Source organism: Eurosta solidaginis, chromosome 3 (assembly GCF_040869045.1).
Source record: "Eurosta solidaginis isolate ZX-2024a chromosome 3, ASM4086904v1, whole genome shotgun sequence".
Taxonomy (NCBI): Eukaryota; Metazoa; Arthropoda; class Insecta; order Diptera; family Tephritidae; genus Eurosta; species Eurosta solidaginis.
Genome location: NC_090321.1, coordinates 270276487 through 270301319, shown reverse-complemented (window position 1 = coordinate 270301319; position 24833 = coordinate 270276487). Strand labels below are relative to the sequence as shown.

General features: G+C 37.4%; 3 protein-coding genes across 4 annotated transcripts in view; 2 read left to right on the top strand and 1 right to left on the bottom strand.

The window, feature by feature from the left end:
* Nucleotides 1-4090, top strand: part of Rad51D (Rad51 recombinase D) — a 78333-nt gene extending 74243 nt beyond the window's left edge. The window contains exon 5 of the mRNA XM_067776459.1: nt 2547-4090. The gene's annotated coding sequence lies outside the window, so the exon portion shown is untranslated. The remainder of the gene's footprint in view (nt 1-2546) is intronic.
* The window catches only part of cn (Kynurenine 3-monooxygenase cn), a 139052-nt gene that overhangs the window by 45193 nt on the left and 69026 nt on the right, over nt 1-24833 (top strand). The gene's annotated exons all lie outside the window — the stretch shown is intronic.
* LOC137247160 (uncharacterized) lies at nt 21150-23424 on the bottom strand. Its single transcript, XM_067778244.1, has 2 exons — nt 21398-23424; nt 21150-21326 (listed from the first exon to the last, which is right to left on the bottom strand). The coding sequence occupies exons 1-2, from the start codon at nt 22451-22453 to the stop codon at nt 21264-21266; spliced, it is 1119 nt and encodes a 372-aa protein (XP_067634345.1). The 5' UTR covers nt 22454-23424; the 3' UTR covers nt 21150-21263.

The window sequence follows — 24833 nt, the reverse complement described above, 5'->3', positions numbered from 1 at the left end:
CTATATATATCACCGATCTTTGTGATTTTTTCAGAGAACAATATATGCTATATGCGTAAGCATTCGTTGAAATTTGAAGCCTCTAGCTCTTAAAATAGGGCAGTAATTACGAAAAGTTTCTTATCTGAACAATCGGCTGTGGGGGATATATACTATATATACGACCGATCTCATCAATTTTTTCAGGCAACAATATGTGCAATATACGAAATTATATGGTAAAGTTTGAAGCTTCAATCTGTTAAATTGAGTAAGATATGACAAAAATCCTCTTTTTCTGAAAACTCGGTTGTATGGAGGATATACGCTATAGTGGTCCGATCCGGCCGGTTCTGACAAATGTCTAATCGGACACCCCAATACACCCGCTCACCAAATTTTATCAAGATATCTCAAAAATTGAGGGACTAGTTTGCATACAAACAGACATACGGACAGACGGACATGGCTAAATCAGCTTAGCTCTTCATCCTGATTATTTTGGTATACTTAATGGTGGGTCTATCTATTTTCTTTTAAGGACTTACAATTTTGGGTTTCGTCACGAAATTAATATACCATTTCATTTTAATGAAAGGTATAAAAATAAAAACACAAAAAAAGCCATGAGCACTGTGTCTGTATTTAAGGGCTCACTTTCCGCTGCGTTTTTTTCCACTTGTGTACACACAGAGTATATTAACTTTGTTCGCATAACGGTAATCCGTGACGGCATAAACTAATCGAGATAGATATAGACTTCTATATATCAAAATGATCTGGGCGAAAAAAGAAATTCATTTAGCCATGCCCGTCCGTCCGTCCGTCCGTCCGTAAACACGATAACTTCAGTAAATTTTGAGGTATCTTGATGAAATTTGGTATGTAGGTTTCTGGGCGCTCATCTCAGATCGCTTTTTAAAATGAACGAAATCGGACTACAACCACGCCCACTTTTTGAATATCGAAAATTTCGAAAAACCGAAAAAGTGCGAAATTCATTACCAAAGACGGATAAAGCGATGAAACTTGGTAGGTAGGTTCACCTTTTGACGCAGAATAGAAAATTAGTAAAATTTTGGACAATGGGTGTGGCACCGCCCACTTTTAAAAGAAGGTAATTTAAAAGTTTTGGAAGCTGTAATTGGCAGTCGTTGAAGATATCATGATGAAATTGGGCATAAACGTTACTGCTATTACTATATGTGTGCTAAATAAAAAAATAGCGAAATCGGATGACGAACACGCCCACTTTAAAAAAAAATGTTTTAAAGTCAAATTTTAACAAAAAATGGAATATCTTTACAGTGTATAAGTAAATTATGCCAACATTCAACTCCACTAATGATATGGTGCAACAAAATACAAAAATAAAAGAAAATTTCAAAATGGGCGTGGCTCCGCACTTTTTCATTTAATTCGTGTAGAATACTTTTAAGGCCATAAGTCGAACAAAAATTTACCAATCCTTGTGAAATTTGGCAGGGGCATAGATTATAAGACGATAATTGTTTTCTGTGAAAATGGGCGAAATCGGTTGAAGCCACACCCAATTTTTATACACAGTCAACCGTCTGTCCTTCCGCTCGGCCGTTAACACGATAACTTGAGCAAAAATCGATATAACTTTACTAAACTTAGTTCACGTACTTATCTGAACTCACTTTATCTTGGTATAAAAAATGGCCGAAATCGGACTAGGACCACGCTCCCTTTTTCGATATCGAAAATTACGAAAAATGAAAAAAATGCCATAATTATATCTCAAATATGAAAAAAGGGATGAAACATGGCAATTGGATTAGTTTATTGACGCAAAATATAACTTTAGAAAAAACTTTGTAAAATGGGTGTGACACCTACCATATAAAGTAGCAGAAAATGAAAAAGTTCTGCAGGGCGAAATCAAAAGCCCTTGGAATCTTGGCAGGAATACTGTTCGTGGTATTACATATATAAATAAATTAGCGGTACCTGACAGATGATGTTCTGGGTCACCCTGGTCCACATTTTGGTCGATATCTCGAAAACGCCTTCATATATACAACTACCACCACTCCCGTTTAAAACCCTCATTAATACCTTTAATTTGATATTTGATAAAATCAACTAAACAAGCTAAAACAAACCCCAAAATCCATAAAACTGAGGCTAGTAAAGCTTTACAATGGCATATTCGAATCCGGTGTAATTCCTCAGAGTTTCAAGACAACGACTATCATTCCAATACTTAAACCACATAAAGAGCCAGACGATTTAAAAAGCTTCGACCTATATCACTTATTCCCTGTATGAGCAAAATGATGGAGAAAATAATCGCTACCATGTGGTTTTTACGAGGTACGAGCACTTTAGATGCTCTTCTTTTTCTTGATCATCACATATGTAAAACTCTGTCAAACAAAAATCACATTTCCATCCTTTCGATCGACTTTGCTAATTAAAGTTTCAATGCCCTTAATTATGAAAAATACAAAATAGTTATTTATACAGCTTATTAAAATCGGCGTTATTTATACATATTTGAGTCGTGTGAATAAAAAATAAACAAAAACATTTCTTTCTAGATTCGAGGAATTTGAACAATAAAACACTTCCGCATTTATATTTATATTTATTTTAAGTATGTATATCTGAGACTTCAGTCTTTTAAGATACATCAACAAGGTGGAAATTTAACAAGTATATAAACTTAAATCTAATACAATTTTGTTTAAATTAATAGAATAAAATTAAATAAAAATTTTACAGTGGGTATCAATTAAATTTATGTATGTTTCAGATAAAATTTATTTTTAATTTCAAGTTTAAAAGTGTAAATATATAGCATATATAGGATTTAGAACCAGTATAGTATAGGACAGACACTTAGGAACATGAAGCAGTTAGATTGCAATCATACTCACTCCGCAGAACTAAAGTAATTGTGAATTACCCTTTTGTAATTACAACCCATAGCAGCTTTGGCATGTTCTGGAATAGAATTCCACAGCCTCACAGCATTAACGAAGAAAAGTCTTGATGAGCACAAATAGGTATATTGTGGAACGATCAGGTTATGATGCTTTTTAGACCTTACGAATTTCAGTTTCTCATAAAAATATTCGGGAGTTTTATATTCTATAAGCTTGTAAATGAATATACAATTTCTTGCTGCCAGGTAATCTCAAATGGTTCATCCTAGAATTTTAGTCTTCCAAGCCGATATGTGGTCATATCTTTTAATACCATAAACATATCGCGTTACATTGTTGAATGCAACATCAATTTTGTGAGATGAAATATAATCGAGTTTGCTGTATACGAGCTCCGAGTACGTAAAGTGAGGCAAAATTAGTTGAACTGCTAACTTTTTTCTGGTATTTAGAGGCTTAAATGAGGCTGACATTCTTAATCTTCGTAGAACAACATACACATTACTAACAATTTTATTTATATGGTCTGAGCAAGTTAGCGAGGAGTTGACTACAAATCCCAAATTCCGTATCTTCTCAGTAAACATTAAGACGCTATTACCAACACACAATTCTGTAATGTATTCCACATGAACGACACTATTACTGATAGGCAATTGTAGCATGATACATAGGGCGGGTCGATTTGTGGGGAGGCAAAAAAATCGCCCATTTCTCTGTGAAAATCATATTCTAGGGATCAAAATAAGAAACTTTGCCGAAGGAAATATACCTCTAAAACGAATTCTGATGCCCCCCCCCCCCAAGTAGGGGCAAATTTTGAAAAATCCCACTTTGACCCATTTAGAGTGCTCCACTCGAGTCCAAATGTATGACCGACCCCCACTAACTTTGGAGGCCCGACCCACCGATGCCAGTAGCACACCTCCTGAACCCCCCTGGGGGTTCACCATGCATTTTTACTGACTCAAATAACCACTTGAGTTCATTCGCATTGACCAAACCATTCAATATGTATGAATCATACATTAAGTTCATTTGCATTGCCCACACCATTCAATATACCGATAAACCAACTTATGCATGAATCACATTAACGGTATGTAGGTCACTACACATTATGCTGACTAATCATTATTTATTATGAAACTATGTACATTGTGGTATGTAAGCATTAATGTAATTATGTATGTATAGGTTAACAAATTGTGTATAAAAAAAGAATTTCTTTAATAAAGAATCAATCGTCAATGAGCAATCAAACTATCATCAATTATCATTTATCGACTGATGTATTAAGTCCCAATTCGTTTTTATTTAACGTTTAACATTACACAATACATACGACTTAGCGGCATTTAGACAAAAACAATTATCGGATGCCCATTGAGAAATTGCCAAGAGATCACTGTTAATTTTAAAACACAAAAACTCAACAGGACCAACGCGACTGGAAAAATACAGTTGAATATCATCTGCGTAAGCATGAGCTTTGACGTACTGACATACAGAAAATACATCGTGTACAAAATTGCTAAACAAAAGGGGACCAAGAACAGATCCTTGGGACACACCAGAGGTAACACTACTAGACATTGAAGACTCAGCATTGCAGGCAACCCTTTGTGTTGTTCCAGTAAGGTAGCTTGTCATTAGTTTAAGGGAGCTATCCGAAAATCCAAAAAGGTATTTAAGCTTTTTGCAAAGGAGGTCATGATTAACAGATCAAAAGCCTTAGAAAAGTCCAGGAGACAAAGGAGCGTAAGATGACCATCGTCGAACTGTGACCTAATGTCGTCTATTATTTTTACCAGAGAGGTACCTCTGAAGTTGGCAAGACAACTTTTAAAAAAATAAATAACTTTTAAAAATAAAATAAATGTAAGGCGCATAACCTCCGAAGAGATCTAAGCCAAACTTCTCTTCCAATTTGCGTCGTGCTCCTCTTGATTTTCCCTACAAATTGGCCGGACGGGACCTACATGTTTTATGCCGACACCAAACGGCATCTGCAAGGCAGATGAGTTTTCACTGAGAGCTTTTCATGGCAGAAATACACCCGGAGCGCTTGCCAAACACTGCCGAGGGGCGACCCCGCTTAGAAAAATGTTATTCTAATTTAAAAACCTTATTTCTAAAATTTTGATGTTGCTTTGCCCGGGGTGCGAACCCAGGGCATACGGTGTGGTAGGCGGAGCACGCTACTATCACACCACGGTGGCCACGGTGGTGGAAAAAATTACCTATTGGGAAAATTGCCGTGAATTTGCCGTAATTTATCCGTGAAACAAAAAAATTTTCCGCGGCCCTATTTTAGAAAGAGCACCTTAGAGACCAGCTAGGAAAATAATTCTTGCGTACAAATTTGCCGTAAATTTGCCGTAGGTAAGTGGCATATTTTATAATTTCGAAAAAAAAATATTTACTCTACTATTTATAGGTTACTCACCATCCCTCTAAACAAAGGACATAGGCTTTTATTCACTTGTGAACACAAATCGTTACCGATAACTCTGTTATCGATTAGTTTATCGAATTATCGCAAAGTAATATTGCATTGTCATCGGAGTTATACATGTGTGCAAAATTTCAGCCCAATCGGACACCGGGAAGTGTATCAAATTTAACTTGCAAGAATTTATTACAAACAACAGCCAAGTGAAAGTAAATAAAAGCTTATAAATAAAATGAATGTCCATTTGTGTGAGGCTTATAGAATCAAAAACTATCCGGTCGATTTTGTACAAACTTTCACATAAGTTGCGTATACCTCACGCAGTGGTTTACACATAGGTTTTGTTGCGATCTATCCACAGGGTCTCGAGATATAGGCCAAAACGTGGAAAGAATTCGACTGGCTAAAAAAGTTGGGGCAATCTTGCACGGTTTACCGCGGAGACGTGAAGCCATTGTTCATATAAATGTTAAAATTTGTAATAAAACTTTTCGCGCACTTGCTAAGTGAAACTAAACCGTCTAAATCAAAGAATGATACGATAGTGATTTGGGTAACCCAATTTCTATTCCTTTTACATATATAAGTGCCATTTCAATAGACATCAACACTTGTCATCGCACTTACCACACATTAGTAACAATTTCAACCCTTTCAAAAAAATCTTGCGCGCTTGTGCAATAAGCGGATTAAACATTTCGTAAAATGCAACGTAAACTAGGGAAAAGCTTCGGCACAGATCTTAGAAAATGTTCTCTATACTCCTCATACATAAGTATCACAAATAGGACAACCAAGTGGATAGTTGCGGTCATGTACACACGTACATATGTACATTGGGCTGGGTCGATTTGTATGGACGAAAGTTAACCGATATGGCGCCATCGATTTTTGAATAGGATTTGGGCTCAGGAAAAAAGTTCCACTACGCATACCCAAAAAAATTTTTCGGACGTGTGAAATTTCATTTATTAAACTTTTTTTCAACTTTGATTTTTAAGGGTTTTTTCATGACCTACTAAAAAAATTTTCATATGTATACTGCTAAAAACGCAGGCGATAACAGTTTTTTGAAAAAAATAAAACAATTTACAATCAAATGAAAATTTTTTAGTAGGTCATGACAAAACCTTAAAAATCAATGCCGAAAAAAGTCAATAAAATGAATTTTCGCAGGCTCGAAAATTATTTTTTTGGGCATGCGTAGTGGCGCGATATCGGTTAATAAATCGACCCAGTCTAATGTACACACATATGTATATGACCTTATGTTCGTTTACTTCATGTGTGTAAAAAGGAACAAAGTATGTATATAGCATTTCCTAAAGGCCGCGGCACAATGACATTTTTCATAAAGATGCATTTAACACAAGCTTATGCATTCCAATAACAAGACCTGCTGAAGACCTAACTCGGCTTAAAGGCACATAAGCTTGACCAGCAGCAAATAATTTGCAGTCTAGATAAATAACAGCATAATCTACAGTAGTTTACTGTATGTTGTGCATAGCGTACAAGTACAAGTGTGTTGACTTCTTTCTGACAGGCACTCGCTTAAGTGAGCATAACGGGAAAATCTGGGTTGCCATTGTTGTTTCTGTTGAAAACGGTCAAATAGGGTTCTGTGCAGAGACGTAAAAGATTGAGCATTTTAATTTTAGATCATGGCGAAAAGTGTTCAGTTCAGAGTTATTCATTTTCATTAAAAGTTTAATTTATTACGGAGGATTACTCCTTTAAGTGTAAAAAGCAGAGAAAACGTAGTTTTTCTAATTATTGTGAAAAACTTTAATTTGAATTTCTGTACCCAGGTTTACTATATTTGTGTAACACAAGAATCTGGAGGTCAATTCCTTAACTATGAAAAACGGAAAAATGTACACTTATCGAAAACTCATTTGCACAAACAATTTTCACTTTGAATTTAGTTGTGTTTTTATGCACAAAATTTTGAAACTAAAAACAAAATTTTCATTTGTCAGAAAAAATAAAGAAAAAACGGCCTAATGTCAAAAAACCCTATCGAAATACAAACTGGCTTGTGTATTCGTGGGTTTTTATATTATCTTAATATATAAGAAACACGTGTGACACAATTTTGAGGCCAATGGACTCCTAAACTACTAAACTGATTTTGAATTTGTTTTGCACCCCGTTTGTAGTTTGATCTAACTTGAAATATAGGATAGGTGACTGGGTGACTAGGGTCTCGAGATATAGGCCAAAACGTGGATCCGGGTACCCCTAGAATGTGTTTATAGAATATGGATATCAAATGAAAGCTGTGGATGAGTGCTTTAGCAGAGGGTAATTTTCCTACCCCTGGGTGACTAGGGTCTCGAGATATAGGCCAAAACGTGGGCCAGTGGATGCCTAGACAGTGTTTATACAACATGGATATCAAATGAAAGCTGTTGATGAGTGCTTTAGTACAGAGTAATATATTATCCAGAGACGGACTGGGACTGGGATTAGGACTAGGACTGGGACTGAGACTCGGAGTGGGACTGGGACTGGGACTGGAATAAAATACATACCACCTTCTGGGACACGCAATAGGGGATGCAGAAGAATGAGAAGAAATTGAGAGAAGAGAAAAGAGAGGAGGAGAAGGAGATTGAGAAAGAGATAGAATGAGACGAAGATGGAGATAGATGAAGCGAAAAAGACGGAGGGAGGAGTGAATAAAAGGATTAGGAAAAAGCTAAGAGGGAGGGAGGGCAGAGTCAGACGGAAAAAGGTTATTAAAATGTATACAGATTGGCCAAATTTAGGGCAGGACAACGTCTGCCGGGTCTTCTAGTACCTTTATATTAAGTCGCTTTCATGCTTGTCCCCTCATTTCCTTACGAATTTTTGACCCACGGAAAAGTATTTTTCGGTAACTTCCCGTTGAGCTAGACACTTGATACTTAGAGCATAGTTCAGATCTGGGGAAGTTACAATGCAAGTGAAAAAAAATCCGACAGGTGGCGCACGGGACGAGATATACAGAAAATTTATTTTAAAATGGAAATTTCGAATTTTAACTAACTTCTCGGTGATCCAGAGACTTGAAACTTAGCACATAGTTTGCGAGTCGATGGCATTACAATTCGTGGAAAACAGAATGCCGCCAGGTGGCAGACGAATCGAGATAAACGAAAGTCCCTGAAGAAAGGCAGGGAATTTTGCGATCGATTTTTAGGTAACTTCCCTTTGCCTGAGCAGGGGATTTAGGATGGAACAAATAATTGTCAAAAAAAAGGGCAGGGTTATTAACGAAATTTTCCAACTTTTACTAGAAATAGCTTATTACCTGCGTTTTTAATGAAAATATTTCCTCTTAAAAGGCATACATGTGCACCAAATTTTTCATCGAGTTATGGCTCCAGACACGTTGGGAACTGCATTGTAAGAAAAGTGCCACGCACATTTTTCAACATTTGAATTTTTGCCACTTTCTTGTTATAATGGCACAAAATACGATTGGTACAAAACTATTTTTCGCTAAGATTTAACTTATTATTTTTGCCTACAACCCTTTTTAAAGTCGTATTATATAAAAGTGGGCGTGCTCCTTAACCAATCTTACCCATTTTTCTATCTGCTATAAGGAAAATATGTATACCCAACTTTGTTGCGATATGTAAATTATTCTTAGAGTTATGGCTCCCGATACATTGAAAATTTCTTAGACAAAAAAATGGGCAGTGCCACACCCATTTTCAAAAATTTTAGTGTTTTCCAATTTAATGTTATAATTCAATTTAGAAAGTAAAATTCTATTGATACAAAGCTCTTTTTCGCTAAGATATAGCTTATTATTTTCGCCTACGCCCTTTTAAAAATCTTTTATATAAAAGTGGGCGTGATCTTTAACGGATCTCGTCCATTTTTTCTAGAAATATTTCAAGCTATGGGGAAAATTTGTATTCCCAATTTTATTACGATCCGTTAATTTTTCTTTCAGTTATGACTCCTGCAACATAAAAAATTGCTCAGTCCTAAAAGGGGCGGAGCCACGCCCATTTTTTAAAATTTGAAGTTTTTCCTATTTATTGTTATAAATCCACTTGGGAAATGAAATACCATTGATATAAAGCTGTTTTTTGCAAAGATATAGCTTATTTTATTCGTCCACGAACCTTTTAAAAATCTTTTATATAAAAGTGGGCGTGGTCCTTAACCGATTTCGTTAATTTTTCTTCAAAGCATTCCTTAGAGTAAAGGCAACCTCTCTACCGAATTTTGTTACGATATGTTTAACCATTTTTGATTTATAATTAATAATATTTGTAAAATTGATTTTATCACAAGTGGGCGGTGCCACGCCCATTAAAAATTTTTTTTTTCAATTTCTTTCAGGAGTCTCTATATCAGTCCACACGTCGAATTTTAACATTCTGGGTGTATTATTTACTAAATAATCCGTTTTTTTGTGTTTTCCAAAATGTTATATATGTTATGTTATAAAGGGGACCAAGAACAGATCCTTGGGGCACACCAGAGGTAACACTACTAGACATTGAAGACTCAGCATTGCAGGCAACCCTTTGTGTTGTTCCAGTAAGGTAGCTTGTCATTAGTTTAAGGGAGCTATCCGAAAATTCAAAAAAGTATTTAAGCTTTTTGCAAAGGAGGTCATGATTTACCAGATCAAAAGCGTTAGAAAAACCCAGGAGACAAAGGAGCGTAAGATGACCATCGTCGAACTGTGATCTAATGTCGTCCATTATTTTTACCAGAGAGGTGCCTCTCTGAAGTTGGCAAGACAACTTTTACGTGGAAAAAATAAATGTAAGGCGCTGTTTTATGCCGACACCAAACGGCATCTGCAAGGCAGATGAGTTTTCACTGAGAGCTTTTCATGGCAGAAATACACCCGGAGCGCTTGCCAAACACTGCCGAGGGGTGACCCCGCTTAGAAAAATTTTCTTCTAATTTAAAAACCTTATTTCTAAAAATTTGATGTTGGTTTGCCCGGGGTGCGAACCCAGGGCACACGGTGTAGTAGGCGGAGCACGCTACTATCACACCACGGTGGCCACGGTGGTGGAAAAAATTACCTTTTGGGAAAATTGCCGTGAATTTGCCGTAATTTATCCGTGAAACAAAAAAATTTTCCGCGGCCCTATTTTAGAAAAACCACCTTAGAGGACAGCTAGGAAAATAATTCTTGCATACAAATTTTCCGTAGATAAGTGGCATACTTTATAATTTCGAAAAAAAAAATTTAAATTTGTTTATGGTGCACCGCCAACTTCACGTGAAGTTAGCGTGCTACCCTCAGAAAACCACCTTAGAGACCAGCTAGGAAAATAATTCTTGCACACGAATTTGCCGTAAATTTGCCGTAGATAAGTGGCATTTTTTATAATTTCGAAAAAAAAAATATTTAAATTTTTTTATGGTGCACCGCCAACTTTACGTGAAGTTAGCGTGCCACCCTCAGAAAACCACCTTAGAGACCAGCTAGGAAAATATTTCTTGCACACGAATTTGCCGTAAATTTGCCGTAGATAAGTGGCATATTTTATAATTTAAAAAAAAATATTTAAATTTTTTTATGGTGCACCGCCAACTTCACGTGAAGTTAGCGTGACACCCTCAGAAAACCACCTTAGAGACCTGATAGGAAAAAATTATTGCACACGAATTTGCCGTAGATAAGTGGGATATTTTATAACTTCTAAAAAAAAATTTCAAATTTTTTTATGGTGCACCGTCAACTTCATGTGAAGTTTCGAAAACCACCTTATACTATGTTCAAACAGAAAAATAAATTAAGGCAATTTCGATTTAAATTGAGTGGTGTTCATACAACTCAATTTAGCTTACACAATAGTAATTTGATAGCTGGTTGGCTCATCTCTACAGTAACAACATATCTTTGTTGAGACTGTCAAAATGTGCGTGTTGATATTAGGTGAATGGAATGGACTGAAAACATAAAATTTTTAGCGGTATACATATGAAAATTTTTTAGTAGGTCATGACAAAACCTTAAAAATCAATGTCGAAAAAAAGTCAATAAAATGAATTTTCGCAGGCTCGAAAATTATTTTTTTAAGCATGCATAGTGGCGCGATATCGGTTAATAAATCGACCCAGTCTAATGTACACACATATGTATATGACCTTTCATGTTCGTTTACTTCATGTGTGTAAAAAGGAACAAAGTATGTATGTAGCATTTCCTAAAGGCCGCTGCACAATGACATTTTTCATAAAGATGCGTTTAACACAAGCTTATGCATTTTAATAACAAGACCTGCTAAAGACCTAACTCGGCTTAAAGCCACATAAGCTTGACCAGCAGCAAATAATTTGCAGCCTAGATAAATAACAGCATGATCTACAGTAGTTTACTGTATTTTGTGCACAGTTGAAGCCCACGACACGACAAGACAATCGGCTGCTTGCAGCTGTGCCGTGATTAAATTTAGAAAGAAATTGAACTGATTTAGGCTGTATTATGTGAACGCCATCGTTACCAAAGCCTGCGCGAACCGATGATATATCGTTATGGTATAGCTGAGCACGTCTGTAATATGGCCATATAATTTCAGTGATGTGACCTATTGCTCCATTTACAAGTCCCTTAGCAACGTCAACGTTAGATCTCAACATAACTTTAGCACCAACAAATATTTCTAGTTTTTTAGAAAACCTCCTGTTTTGTTAATATCTGAGTGTATTATATTATTAACATCAATTTGATCATTGTTTTTTGTTCCATCAATTAATTGATCTTGCTAATAATCAGTTATCAGCTGAGTGAAAGAAATTGTGCTTTTGAAACGATAAGTTGAGCCAACTGTCAACAACCAATCGACAAAAACGTTGAGTGAATAGAGCGGACAATTTTTATGCTCACTAATTTGTCGTAAAGTTGCAACTGTGCGTTCCAAGAAGTTATCACTAATCAACTTCGCCAGCAGTTGTGCTTTTGGAATGCGCCCCATGCTTTCTTTGTTCAACTCATGGCGAAACGATACAAGGTGGAAGCTGATTATAAACTTTTTTTATTTGATTTGATACATCAACTTGCGGCGCAGTACGATTTTAACATTTGTCCATCGAATTTACAAAAACAAAGTACATTGAATTTTTATTTACGTTTGTAGGTATGCAACCATGCTGCCACCTTGTATCGTTCCGCCATGGTTCAACTCATTCAAATGAATTTGTATATATGTGCATACACATGTTCACGTGTTCTTGCAACAACAAAACGTTTAATACATACATACATATGAATATACAGATTTTCGAGAAAACATATCGTATGTGTTTGCCAAAAGTGGCTTCACTTCGTATATCAGCATCTTCGGTTTGTCAAATCTTTCGCGTTCAACGCAAACGCGGTGTCAGGATGAAAAAGACTCTCAACCAAATTACTGATACGTATCGCTACGTTTAAAGCCGGAGTCATTGGTGCCGTATGTCGTATCGCTGTATCCGTATCCCTAACGTAATCAGCTGTTTATCGTTACGACGGTAAACCAAAACCCAATTGGTTGGCTACGATACGGTTACGACCTTAGCGGCACCAATAATCGATTGCATTGATTCTCATAAGGTTGGTCGAATCAGCTGTTATAAGGTTACCGATACGGTTACCGATAAAGCACCAATGTCTCCAGCTTAAATAACCCTGACTGAGTATGAGTACACGATTTTTTATATCATAGACTGGAAAGAGTACAAAAGAGTTTCATTCGATTTGCTCTGCAACCGCTTCACTTCGCTGAAGCGCTACCATCATATGGTGCACGGTGTGCCCTCATAAGCATTAAGTTGCTTTCGTCTAAACGTTGCATTCAATCTTTGATGTTTGTATATGATTTAATATGTGGCTCAGTTGACTGCCCGGAACTGCTGACACAAGTAAATTTCTATGTACCAAGTAGAACTCTCCGTGCGCAATATCCGTTTCACGTTAATCTAATTAGCTAATTACCATAATTATGATCCTATTTCTAGGGCCCTCAGTGAGTTTAACAACATTTTTCGTAGTCTTGATCTTGATTTCGCACTCCCGAGATCGTGTTTTAGTGCTAAATTAGATTCATATTGTGTATAATTTCAATTTTAATATGTATGTACACTTAAGATTCTGATTTGTACATGCTAGTCTGTAAGATTATTGCAATCATAGACCTAATAAACTGAATTGAATTGAATATATTGGGGCATATTCATAATCGAAATAAAATGTGACTAAGTTATTTGAAGCATTTTTGACAGAGAGCACATATAAAATAGTGTCAAACAGGGCTAAATAACTTAAAATCATATTTTATTTTGACTTTGCCTATGTCGCGTTCAGTTTACTACTACTCATTGCAGATCTCTGCTCTGTGGGTTAAATCTGTAAAACAAAATCAAGTGCGCAGAAAAGTATGCAACATTGAGGAATAGCAGCCTAACTTCTACGTTCGTTGTATACACAAACAAAGCAAAGTTACCTCGTTCTTGAGCCGCTGTAGGTTACTCACCATCCCTCTAAACAAAGGACATAGGCTTTTCTTCCCTTGTGAACACAAATCGTTACCGATAACTCTGTTATCGATTAGTTTATCGAATTATCGCAAAGTAATATTGCATTGTCATCGGAGTTATACATGTGTTCAAAATTTCAGCCCAATCGGACACCGGGAAGTGTATCAAATTTAACTTGCAAGAATTTATTACAAACAACAGCCAAGTGAAAGTAAATAAAAGCTTATAAATAAAATGAATGTCCATTTGTGTGAGGCTTATAGAATCAAGAACTATCCGGTCGATTTTGTACAAACTTTCACATAAGTTGCGTATACCTCACGCAGTGGTTTACACATAGGTTTCGTTGCGATCTACCCACAGGGTCTCGAGATATAGGCCAAAACGTGGACCCGGGTACCCCTGGAATGTGTTTATAGAATATGGTTATCAAATGAAAGCTGTTGCTGAGTGCTTTAGTATAGGGTAATTTTCATACCCCTGGGTGACTAGGGTCTCGAGATATAGGCCAAAACGTTGACCCGGGTACCCCTAGAATGTGTTTATAGAATATGGATATCAAATGAAAGCTGTTGATGAGTGCTTTAGTTGAGGGTAATTTTCATACCCCTGGGTGACTAGGGTCTCGAGATATAGGCCAAAACGTGGACCCGGGTACCTCTACAATGTGTTTATAGAATATGGATATCAAATGAAAGCTGTTGATGAGTGCTTTAGTAGAGGGTAATTTTCATACCCCTGGGTGACTAGGGTCTCGAGATATAGGCCAAAACGTGGACCCGGGTACCCCTAGAATGTGTTTATAGAATATGGATATCAAATGAAAGCTGTTGATGAGTGCTTTAGTACAGAGTAAGTTTTTACACCGCTGGGTGACTAGGGTCTCGAGATATAGGGCAAAACATGGACCCGGATACCCCTAGAATGTGTGTGTATTATGGATATCAAATGAAAGCTGTTGCTGAGAGCTTTAAAGTAATTTTCATTGTGATATTCGATTTAGTCGCATCAACCTGGCAAAACTGATAAATATGCATGCGAAGCCGAAATGAAGACATGAATTAATAATACCCTACCTATTTACATACGTCCTATTCGATTTGCCTGAAATTTGGTATATAAATTTGCCCATATTAGTATTTACGATGCTTTTTTCCGTAGACCAGAAGTAGACCAGAAACGGACTAGGACTGGGATTAGGACTAGGACTGGGACTGAGACTCGGAGTGGGACTGGGACTGAGACTCGGAATGGGACTGGAATAAAATACATACCACCCTCTGGGACTGGCAATAACAGATGAAGAAGAATGCGAAAAACTTGAGAGAAGAGAAAAGATAGAAGGAGACTGATAAAGAGATAGAATGCGATGGAGATAGATGAAGCGAAAAATACGGAGGGAGGAGCAAATACAAAGATTAAGAAAATGTGTAGAGGGGGAGGGCAGAGTTTGACGGAAAAAGCTTAGTAAAATGTATGCAGATAGATCAAATTTAGGGCAGGACAACGTCTGTCGGGTCTGCTAGTTATACATACACATGAAATTCGACTGCTTTCCGAAATAAAATATTTTCTGTTCCTATTAATAAGGAATAGTTGTGATTCGACTTTTTTCCATTTTAATATTGTATAATATAATTTCATTGTTCAATATCAATAAAATTTTGGATTTTTAAATGAGTATAGTTTTTAACCGACTCATTTCTAACTCTCAAACTTTCTTTAGTCGGTAATTAAAGGTTTTTTATGAAGCTTTTATCTATATTTCGCCTTTAAATAGCACCCATATAAAACCTGTGAAAAACGCAGTTTCGCAAAATGTGTTGTGAGTTGAGGTGACAATGTGGATATCAATCAAAAAGTATTGAAGAAGGTATCAATATGGGAGGGTTATTATTTCAAAAACCCACTTAGGTTTGGGGATATTGGCCTAAATTTTTACCATAGAATGTGTTTATACAATATAGGCGTTTGACACTTATTGTATTGGTGGGGACATAAATATAGGATGCTATTACTTTCAATAAATCATTTTGCCTGAGCAGGGGATTTAGGATGGAACAAATAATTGTCAAAAAAAAAAGGGCAGGGTTATTAACGAAATTTTCCAACTTTTACTAGAAATAGCTTATTACCTGCATTTTTAATGAAAATATTTCCTCTTAAAAGGCATACATGTGCACCAAATTTTTCATCGAGTTATGGCTCCAGACACGTTGGGAACTGCATTGTAAGAAAAGTGCCACGCACATTTTTCAACATTTGAATTTTTGCCACTTTCTTGTTATAATGGCACAAAATACGATTGGTACAAAACTATTTTTCGCTAAGATTTAACTTATTATTTTTGCCTACAACCCTTTTTAAAGTCGTATTATATAAAAGTGGGCGTGCTCCTTAACCAATCTTATCCAGAGGCAGAGGTAGAGGGCGGCCCCCACTCCGTTGGAAGGACCAGGTGGAAAACGATTTAAACTCCCTTGGTTTGACCATTTGGCGCCGGTTGGCGGAGCGAAGGAGCGACTGGCGCGCCTTGTTGGACGGCCATAACCGTTTAGACGGTTAAGCGCCAATTAAGTAAGTAAGTATAATGAAAATATGTATACCCAACTTTGTTGCGATATGTAAATTATTCTTCGAGTTATGGCTCCCGATACATTGAAAATTTCTTAGACAAAAAAATGGGCAGTGCCACACCCATTTTCAAAAATTTTAGTGTTTTCCAATTTAATGTTATAATTCAATTTAGAAAGTAAAAATCTATTGATACAAAGCTCTTTTTCGCTAAGATATAGCTTATTGTTTTCGCGTACGCCCTTTAAAAAATCTTTTATATAAAAGTGGGCGTGGTCTTTAACGGATCTCGTCCATGTTTTCTAGAAATATTTCAAGCTATGGGGAAAATTTGTATTCCCAATTCTATTACGATCCCTTAATTTTTCTTCCAGTTATGACTCCTACAACATAAAAAATTGCTCAGTCCTAAAAGGGGCGGAGCCACGCCCATTTTTTAAAATTTGAAGTTTTTCCTATTTATTGTTATAAATCCACTTGAGAAATGAAATACCATTGATATAAAGCTCTTGTTTGCAAAGATATAACTTATTTTATTCGTCCACGACCCTTTTAAAAATCTTTTATATAAAAGTGGGCGTGGTCCTTAACCGATTTCGTTAATTTTTCTTCAAAGCATACCTTAGAGTAAAGGCAACCTTTCTACCGAATTTTGTTACGACATGTTTAACCATTTTTGATTTATGATTAATAATATTTGTAAAATTGATTTTATCACAAGTGGGCGGTGCCACGCCCATTTAAAACTTTTTTTTTTAATTTCTGTCAAGAGTCTCTATATCAGTCCACACGTCGAATTTTAACATTCTGGGTGTATTATTTACTAAATAATCCGTTTTTTTGTGTTTTCCAAAATGTTATATATATAAAAAGTGGGCGGGGTTATCATCCGATTTCGCTCATTTTCAACACCAATCTTTTCTGGGTCCAGATAAGCTCGTGTACCAAATTTGGTGAAGATACCTCAAAATTTACTCAAGTTATCGTGTTAACGGACAGACGGACATGGCTCAATCAAATTTTTTTTCAATACTGATGATTTTGATATATGGAAGTCTATATCTATCTCGATTACTTTATACCTGTAAAACCAACCGTTATCCAATCAAAGTTAATATACTCTGTGAGCAAAGCACGCTGAGTATAAAAACACTTCCGCATTTGAATTAATGCAATTTATAGAACGGAAGTTTTTTATTTTTTTATCACTCAACCCATTTCACTTTGAGTAAATTTTTGGTTAGAAGTGCTTAATAAAAATTCCAATGCCCTTGATGATGAAAAATACAAAATATTTATACAGCTTTTTAAAATAGGCGTTATTTATACATAGTTGGGTTGTGTGAATAAAAAATAAACAAAAACATTTCTTTCTAGATTCTAGGCATTTAAGCAATAAAAACGCTTCCGCATTTGAATTAAAGCAACTTATAGAACGAAAAATTTTTAAATCCGGTATTTTTCTGTTAATTTTAAGCGGATTATTGTTGATATAATTTAGCGAGTTAAAAACACGTCTTTCTGCTTTTTATGACCAAACCAGAAGTGTCACCATTTCCTTTTTTTCTTTGTTGTTGTTATTGTTGTTGTAGCGATAAGGTTGCTCCCCGAAGGCTTTGGGAAGTGTTATCGATGTGATGGTCCTTTGCCGGATACAGATCCGGTACGCTCCGGTACCACAGCACCATTAAGGTGCTAGCCCGACCATCTCGGGAACGATTTATGTGGCCACATTAAACCTTCAGGCCATCCCCTCCCTCCCCACCACCAAGGCACATGAGGAGCTTGGGGTCGCCAGAGCCTCGTCTGAGGTTGACAATTGGTTTTGGAGAAGCTATATATTACACTGGCAACCTGAAGGGTTGCGCTACACAGTCCCTTGAATCTGGTATTTTAGTCGCCTCTTACGACAGGCATACCTACCGCGGGTATATTCTGATCTTCGTTTTTCTTTGTATTATCTTTTCTTACATACATATACATGGCTGTGTTCATTGTTTAAATACCAAGTAAATACTGAGTTGCATTCGTTACGATAGATTCCTTATATTAAGTTCACACAGTGTTTCATTATACCGCTTACGTTACATTTACAACTCGGCCAACCTGATACATGATCGACCTCGATCAAACGCAACAAAGAAGCCTAACCTATTTCTAGTGGATCCTTTTCTGTATTCTCGACGCAAACCTCGGGGGGTTGCCGCCACATTTTCATTCGGTGGCTCTCTATGACACCATCATATGGGATTTGGGTAATTTTAATTATTACCACTCCGCGTTGTTCGACTCCAAATAGAAGTCGACTCGGGGTATCTCGGCAGGTGCTATGTACAGAGTTATTAATTGCGTATTCGACCTCGAGCAACTTTTTAACCCAGTCATCATGGTTGATAGGATCGGTTAACTTTCTCAACATGGTTTTTAATACTCTATTCACTCTTTCCACTTGCCCATTATCTTGTGGAGACGCCACTGCCACCTGCACATGGCCAATATTTCGCTTCCACAAACATGAACTAAATTCAAGAGATGTGAAGTAAGTGCCTCGGTCACTAATTATCCGCCGTGGCCTACTATAATAACTGAAGTACTTGTCTAAGGCCGCGGTGACCTCTCGAGTGTTAGTTGAGTTAGTTGGATAGAGTTTTACATATTTAGTGAATGCAACAATGACAACCAAAATATGCTTTCTCTTTGACTTAAGTGACGGAAGTGGTCCAAAATGATCCACATGAATCGTATCAAACGGCAGTGGGGTTTTGGGGATGACATATAAAGTCCTTCCTTTATCCTGTGGTGGTGTCGAATACATAATGCACTTAAAGCAATTCCTAACAAACTTTTCTAACTTTTGTCGCATGTTTGGGAACCAGTAATACTATTTTAACTTTCCGAGAGTCTTTTCCGCCGATTTTTCCAATATATCAGCTGTATAACGTTATGTTCCATCTCACTGGGTACATAAAGAGCCTTTTTACCGTCCGGTCCTACTTTGTAAACGAGTCCATCCACTAAATTATAGTCGTTGTCATCCTCGTTTTCTAATCGGCGCCGTATAGAGCTAATCTATTCTAGTTGTCTCGCTCTTGTGCAATCTGTATCTGGAACTCCACATCGTCAGTGTTTACGATCAATGCTATCTGTCTCCTACTGAGGGCGTCAGCGTGCCACATGGATGGATGATCCTTTTCTGTGCTTTATCTTATAATCGTAATTTTCGAGCTCAAGTGCCCATCTGGCAAGCCGAGAATTCAGCTGTCTTTTCTCAAGAGTCATAGTCAATGAGTTGCAGTCTGTTATTATAGTGAAGGGTATACCCTCTAAATGAGTCCTAAACCTCCTAAGTGCGTGTATAATGGATAGGGTTTCCAGCTCAAAGCTGTGATATATTGACTCGGCACTTGATGCTGTTTTCGAAAAATATGATATAGGGTGGAACTTATTATAGTCTTGCCGTTGCAACAACACTGCGCCAAATCATAAACTACTGGCACCACAGTGAAGCTCCGTTTCCTTAGACGGGTTAAATATTGCCATGACTGGGTTCTTGACCAATCTTGATTTGAGTTCGGCAAAGGCATCGAGGCATTTTTCGTCAAAGTTATATGGTGAGTTTCTCTTAAGAAGATTCTGCAATTTGGGAAAAGGAAGGCACAAAGCGGCGAAAATATGAAAAGAGACCTATACACGATTGTAACAGCTTTGTATTTGTCGGAACTGGAAAATTTTGTATACTTCTAATGTGGGAGTTATTTGGCAATATTCCTGACCGTGACACAACATATCCTAAATAATTAACTTCATCGTATCCAAATTGGCATTTATCCAAATTGATCTTCAGACCCCGTAAGGCCAGTCGTTCCAATACTAAGTTCAGCAGAGTTATGTGTTCGTCAAAGTTTCCTGTAGCTATGATAATGTCGTCCATTGACACGGGAGCCATTTGCACATGGTGAAACCCGTTTTTTAGATCTATTACCGAATAGAAGTGTTTGTTTTCTAGGTATTCTATGCAATCATCGATTAGGGGCAATGGGTAATTATCTATGACAGTGATTTTGTTTAACGTCCGATAATCCACTCCCATGCGTACTATACCACTATTCTTCTTAACTAGTACTATTGCCGAAGCGTAAGGCGAATTACTAGGTCTTATGATTCCATCTCGGCAGAATTCGTTAACTATGGTATGCACTTGTGTTCTTTCGGCATACGAGAACCTTCGGGGAGCACAATGGAAAGGTACATCACTCGTCAGATGTATCTTCATTTCGTACTTTAATGCTTCGGGTTGTGTACCCGAGTCCAAGTATGCATCTCTAATAAGCCGTTCTAAATCATTTTGCTGCTGCTTAGTTAACTTAGTACTTGTGTGTAGGTCCTTTTCGTCATGTGGAATTTCAATACACAAGATGTCAGGTACGTCAGCTACGGTGAGGTCATCAGACACGTTAGCAGTGGGATCGCCAGGTACGTCAATAGCGGCAGGATCTTGAATTTTACAGGGGTAGTCATTTTGATATTGACCATCACCCCAGTTTGATTTAGTAATAGCAAGGTGTGTGTCGGAATCAGTTACAAACTGCTTTGCTTTATAAAGGTTATAACTTTTAGCATCATCTCTCATTTTCAATAATTCATCTCTAGTATATCTATTCCGATCACTAATCAGACTAATATTGAACTTGCTCAGAAAGTCACGTCCCATAATAACCGGCATACTCATATTTCGATCTTCAATGACATTTAATTCGATTTCTCTTATCTTGTTTACAAATTTAATATTACATTTTATTTTATAAAGTATTTTAATTTTGTTCCCCCCGATGCCTTTATAATTAGGCCCCGTCCTAATCGTATGGTTTTCCTTTAGCTGTTCTGGGACCAGTGACCGTCTCATCAAACTGATTGGGCTGCCGGTGTTATAAAGAGAAAGTACGCTATAAGAAATTTGACTCCTGATTGTCTTAAAAACTATACTTACAATATTGAAAACACCCATCTCGTCTGCTAAGTCGTCTTCGTATTCAGCAACAGTAGCTATCTCTCGCTTCATTAGAACTTTGCCTGGATTTGGAGAGGAGCGGTGGTCATGCCCCATCTTCCAGTATCGAAAGCAGGATCCGTCTGGTCGTATCGGGAATTGGCAGTTTGGTTTTATGTGCCCGTTTCTTGAGCAGTTGAAACATTTAACTTTTGCCTCCTCCGTTGGCCTCGTCACGGTTTGCCGTTGGTTGTTGGTTTGCGTCAACTGTGTCCCACCAGCCGCAAAATATTTGTGCTGATATCGATTCACTAGCGTCTTGAGCTCATCCACACTCCTTGCCGTCATGAGGATGTTTGTATGCGGGGTGGAGCTCCCGATACCGTCGATTATAAAGTCAATTAATTCGGTGTCACTAATGTTTGCACGCTTACCTATTTCCTGCATGGTGAGCACATAACGGTAAAGAGGCTCCTCCGTTTTTTTCCAACGCCGCTGCGACAGCATTTTATACACTTCTTGTCGCGTAATTCCTACGTCAAATTCGCTTAGTAGAGTCTCCTTCAACTCTTTGTAATTTAAGGCAGTCGTGGTCGTTAAAAATACACGAGCCGTACCCTTCAGAGACCGGCGAAGGGCAAGCAGCCGGAAATGTTGATCCGCTCCTGAGGCCTCCATGATCTCCTCAAGATCACGTAAATATTGGCGAACGGGATATGTTATGTCGTCACCGTTGAACTTAGGGAGAGACTTTTCAATATCTCCAAGTTGCAGGCGGCTCTGGCTTTTGTACTTTGGAGATAATTCTCGTTCCTCAATCTCCTGGATCTGCCTGCGCAGCGACAGTATCTCGAGACGTCTTTTTAGAGCTTCTACTTCCGACTCTAAATCGTTGATAGCAGCAGCCTGCTTGACGGCGGTGGCATTAGTAATGTCAATACTAGCGGCAGTGAAATTATTGATGGTAGAAAAGGCGGTGGTATTGGTAACGGCAGCGACGTCGGCATCGGTGGTAGCGATATTATTGGAAAATTTTTTGAATATAAAATATTGCATGCGCGAACTTCGGTGGAAAGCAGCGGAGCGTAACAAAATTCTAGTAGGTCACTTTCACCACACCAAAAACTTGAACACAATTTTTAACATAATTTAAGCACAGAAATACACTGATTTGAGTTTTAGTGAGTAAAAGTTAAAATTCTGAACACATTAGCTGAATAAAAAGTGTACATATAATTATTAAATAACAAATACAGACAGTGATAGTTTAACAAATTCTGCTGTGGTAAGTGGTGAATGTGACCTACTAGAATTTTGTGAAGCTTGCCTCACACGATTTTTCGTCTATGCAATGTCTCTATATTATATCGTTTCTGATTATTGGTGGCATCAAAGGCAGTGTTATGGATGTCAGCAGCGTCAGTGACGTCGATGGCGGCAGTGAAGTCGTGAGCGGCAGTGACGTCGGTAGCAGCAGTGACGTTAATATTAGTACCAGCCGTGGTAATATCAGGAGTATTAGCGGCGGTGTTCTTGGCGGCAGCGCCGGCGGTATTAGAATTGTTAGTGATAACTGAATTAGGAGCGGCCATGGCAAGATCAGTGCTAGGAATGGAGTCCATATTATCACCTATAACGCTTTTGAACAATTTACGTAATTGCTGTACTGTGGCCGTTGGTGGAAATTGCCTTGGTGACGTCTTCCTTGGAAGTGGCCATATTAATCGGCGTTTTCTCCGTTGTTCCTTGAAAATAATCTTGTTTATCGTTGACTTGGGTATTCACCCCACACCTGAGCTTTAAATCCGGTATTTTTCTGTTAATTTTAAGCGGATTATAGTTGATATAATTTAGCGAGTCTTTCTGCTTTTTATGACCAAACCGGAAGTGTCACCATTTCCTTTTTTTCTTTTTATTATCTTTTCTTACATACATATACATGGTTGTGTTCATTGTTTGAATACCAAGTAAATACAGAGTTGCATTCGTTATTATAGATTATACATTCCTTATATTAAGTTCACACAGTGTTTCATTATACCACTTACGTTATATTAACAAATTTTTATTTTTTTATCCTTCAACCCATTTAACCTTTAGTAAGTTTTTGGTTAGAAGTGCCTAATTAAAACTTCAATGCCCTTAAAGATGAAAAATACAAAATATTTATACAGCTTTTTAAAATGGGCGCTATTTATACATAGTTGAATCGTGTTAATAAAAAACAAGTAAGGAAGGCTAATTTCGGGTGTAACCGAACATTACATACTCAGTTGAGAGTTATGGTGACATTAGTTGTATATGTGAAGGCGTTTTCGAGATATCGACCAAAATGTGAACCAGGGTGACCCAGAACATTACCTGTCGGATACCGCTAATTTATTTATATATGTAACTAGCAGACCCGTCAGACGTTGTTCTGCCCTAAATTTGGTCTATCTACATAAATTTTTATAAGCTTTTTCCGTCTAACTCTGGCGCCCCCCCTCCCCCTCACTTATTCTTAATCCTTTTATTCGCTCCTCCCTCCGTCTTTTCGCTTGATCTATCTCTATCTTCGTCTCACTCTATCTCTTTCTCAGTCTCCTTCTCCTTCCATCTTTTCTCTTCTCTCAAGTTTTTCCCATTCTTCTTCATCCCTTATTGCCAGACAAATCGGATAGGAGGTATGTAAATAGTTATATGCGTATTATTAATTCATGTCTTTATTTCGGCTTCGCATGCATATTTATCAGTTTTGCCAGGTTGATGCGACTAAATCGAATATCACAATGAAAATTACTTTAGAGCTCTCAGCAACAGCTTCCATTTGATATCCCTATTACACACACATTCTAGGGGTATCCTGGTCCAGGTTTTGGCCTATATCGAGACCCTAGTCACCCAGCGGTATAAAAATTACTCTGTACTAAAGCACTCATCAACAGCTTTCATTTGTTTTCCATATTGTATAAACACTTTCTAGGGGTACCCGGGTCCACGTTTTGGCCTCAATCAAGAGACCCTAGTCACCAATAGGTGTGAAAACTACCCTGTACTAAAGCACTCATCAACAGCTTTCATTTGTTATCCATATTCTATAAACACATTCTAGGGGTACCCGCCTCCACGTTTTCGCTTATATATCGAGACCCTAGTTACACGCGGGTACGAAAAATACTCCTATCAAAGTACTCATAAACAGCTTCCATTTGATACCCACATTGTACAAACATATCCCAGGACTACCCAGGTCCACGCTTTGATCTCAAGACCCTAGCCAGAACGGGATACAAATTATTCTATGTCAGTCTCCTTGTTCTAAGCTACGCCTCCACCAATTTTCAGCCAAATATGTTCATTCGTTCCTTCCTCTTCAATCACTCTTTATCTATTAAAAAAACGCATCAAAATCCGTTGCGTATTTTTAAAGGTTTAAGCATTCAAAGGGACATAG

Bases quoted from the DNA above. Each gene is read 5' to 3' on its own strand.
- LOC137247160 (XM_067778244.1), bottom strand. From the start codon at position 22,453: ATGCAATATTTTATATTCAAAAAATTTTCCAATAATATCGCTACCACC. The intron at 21,327-21,397 runs GTAAGTATAGTT...TAACACCGGCAG, and splicing joins AGATGGGTGTTTTCAATATT to CCCAATCAGTTTGATGAGAC.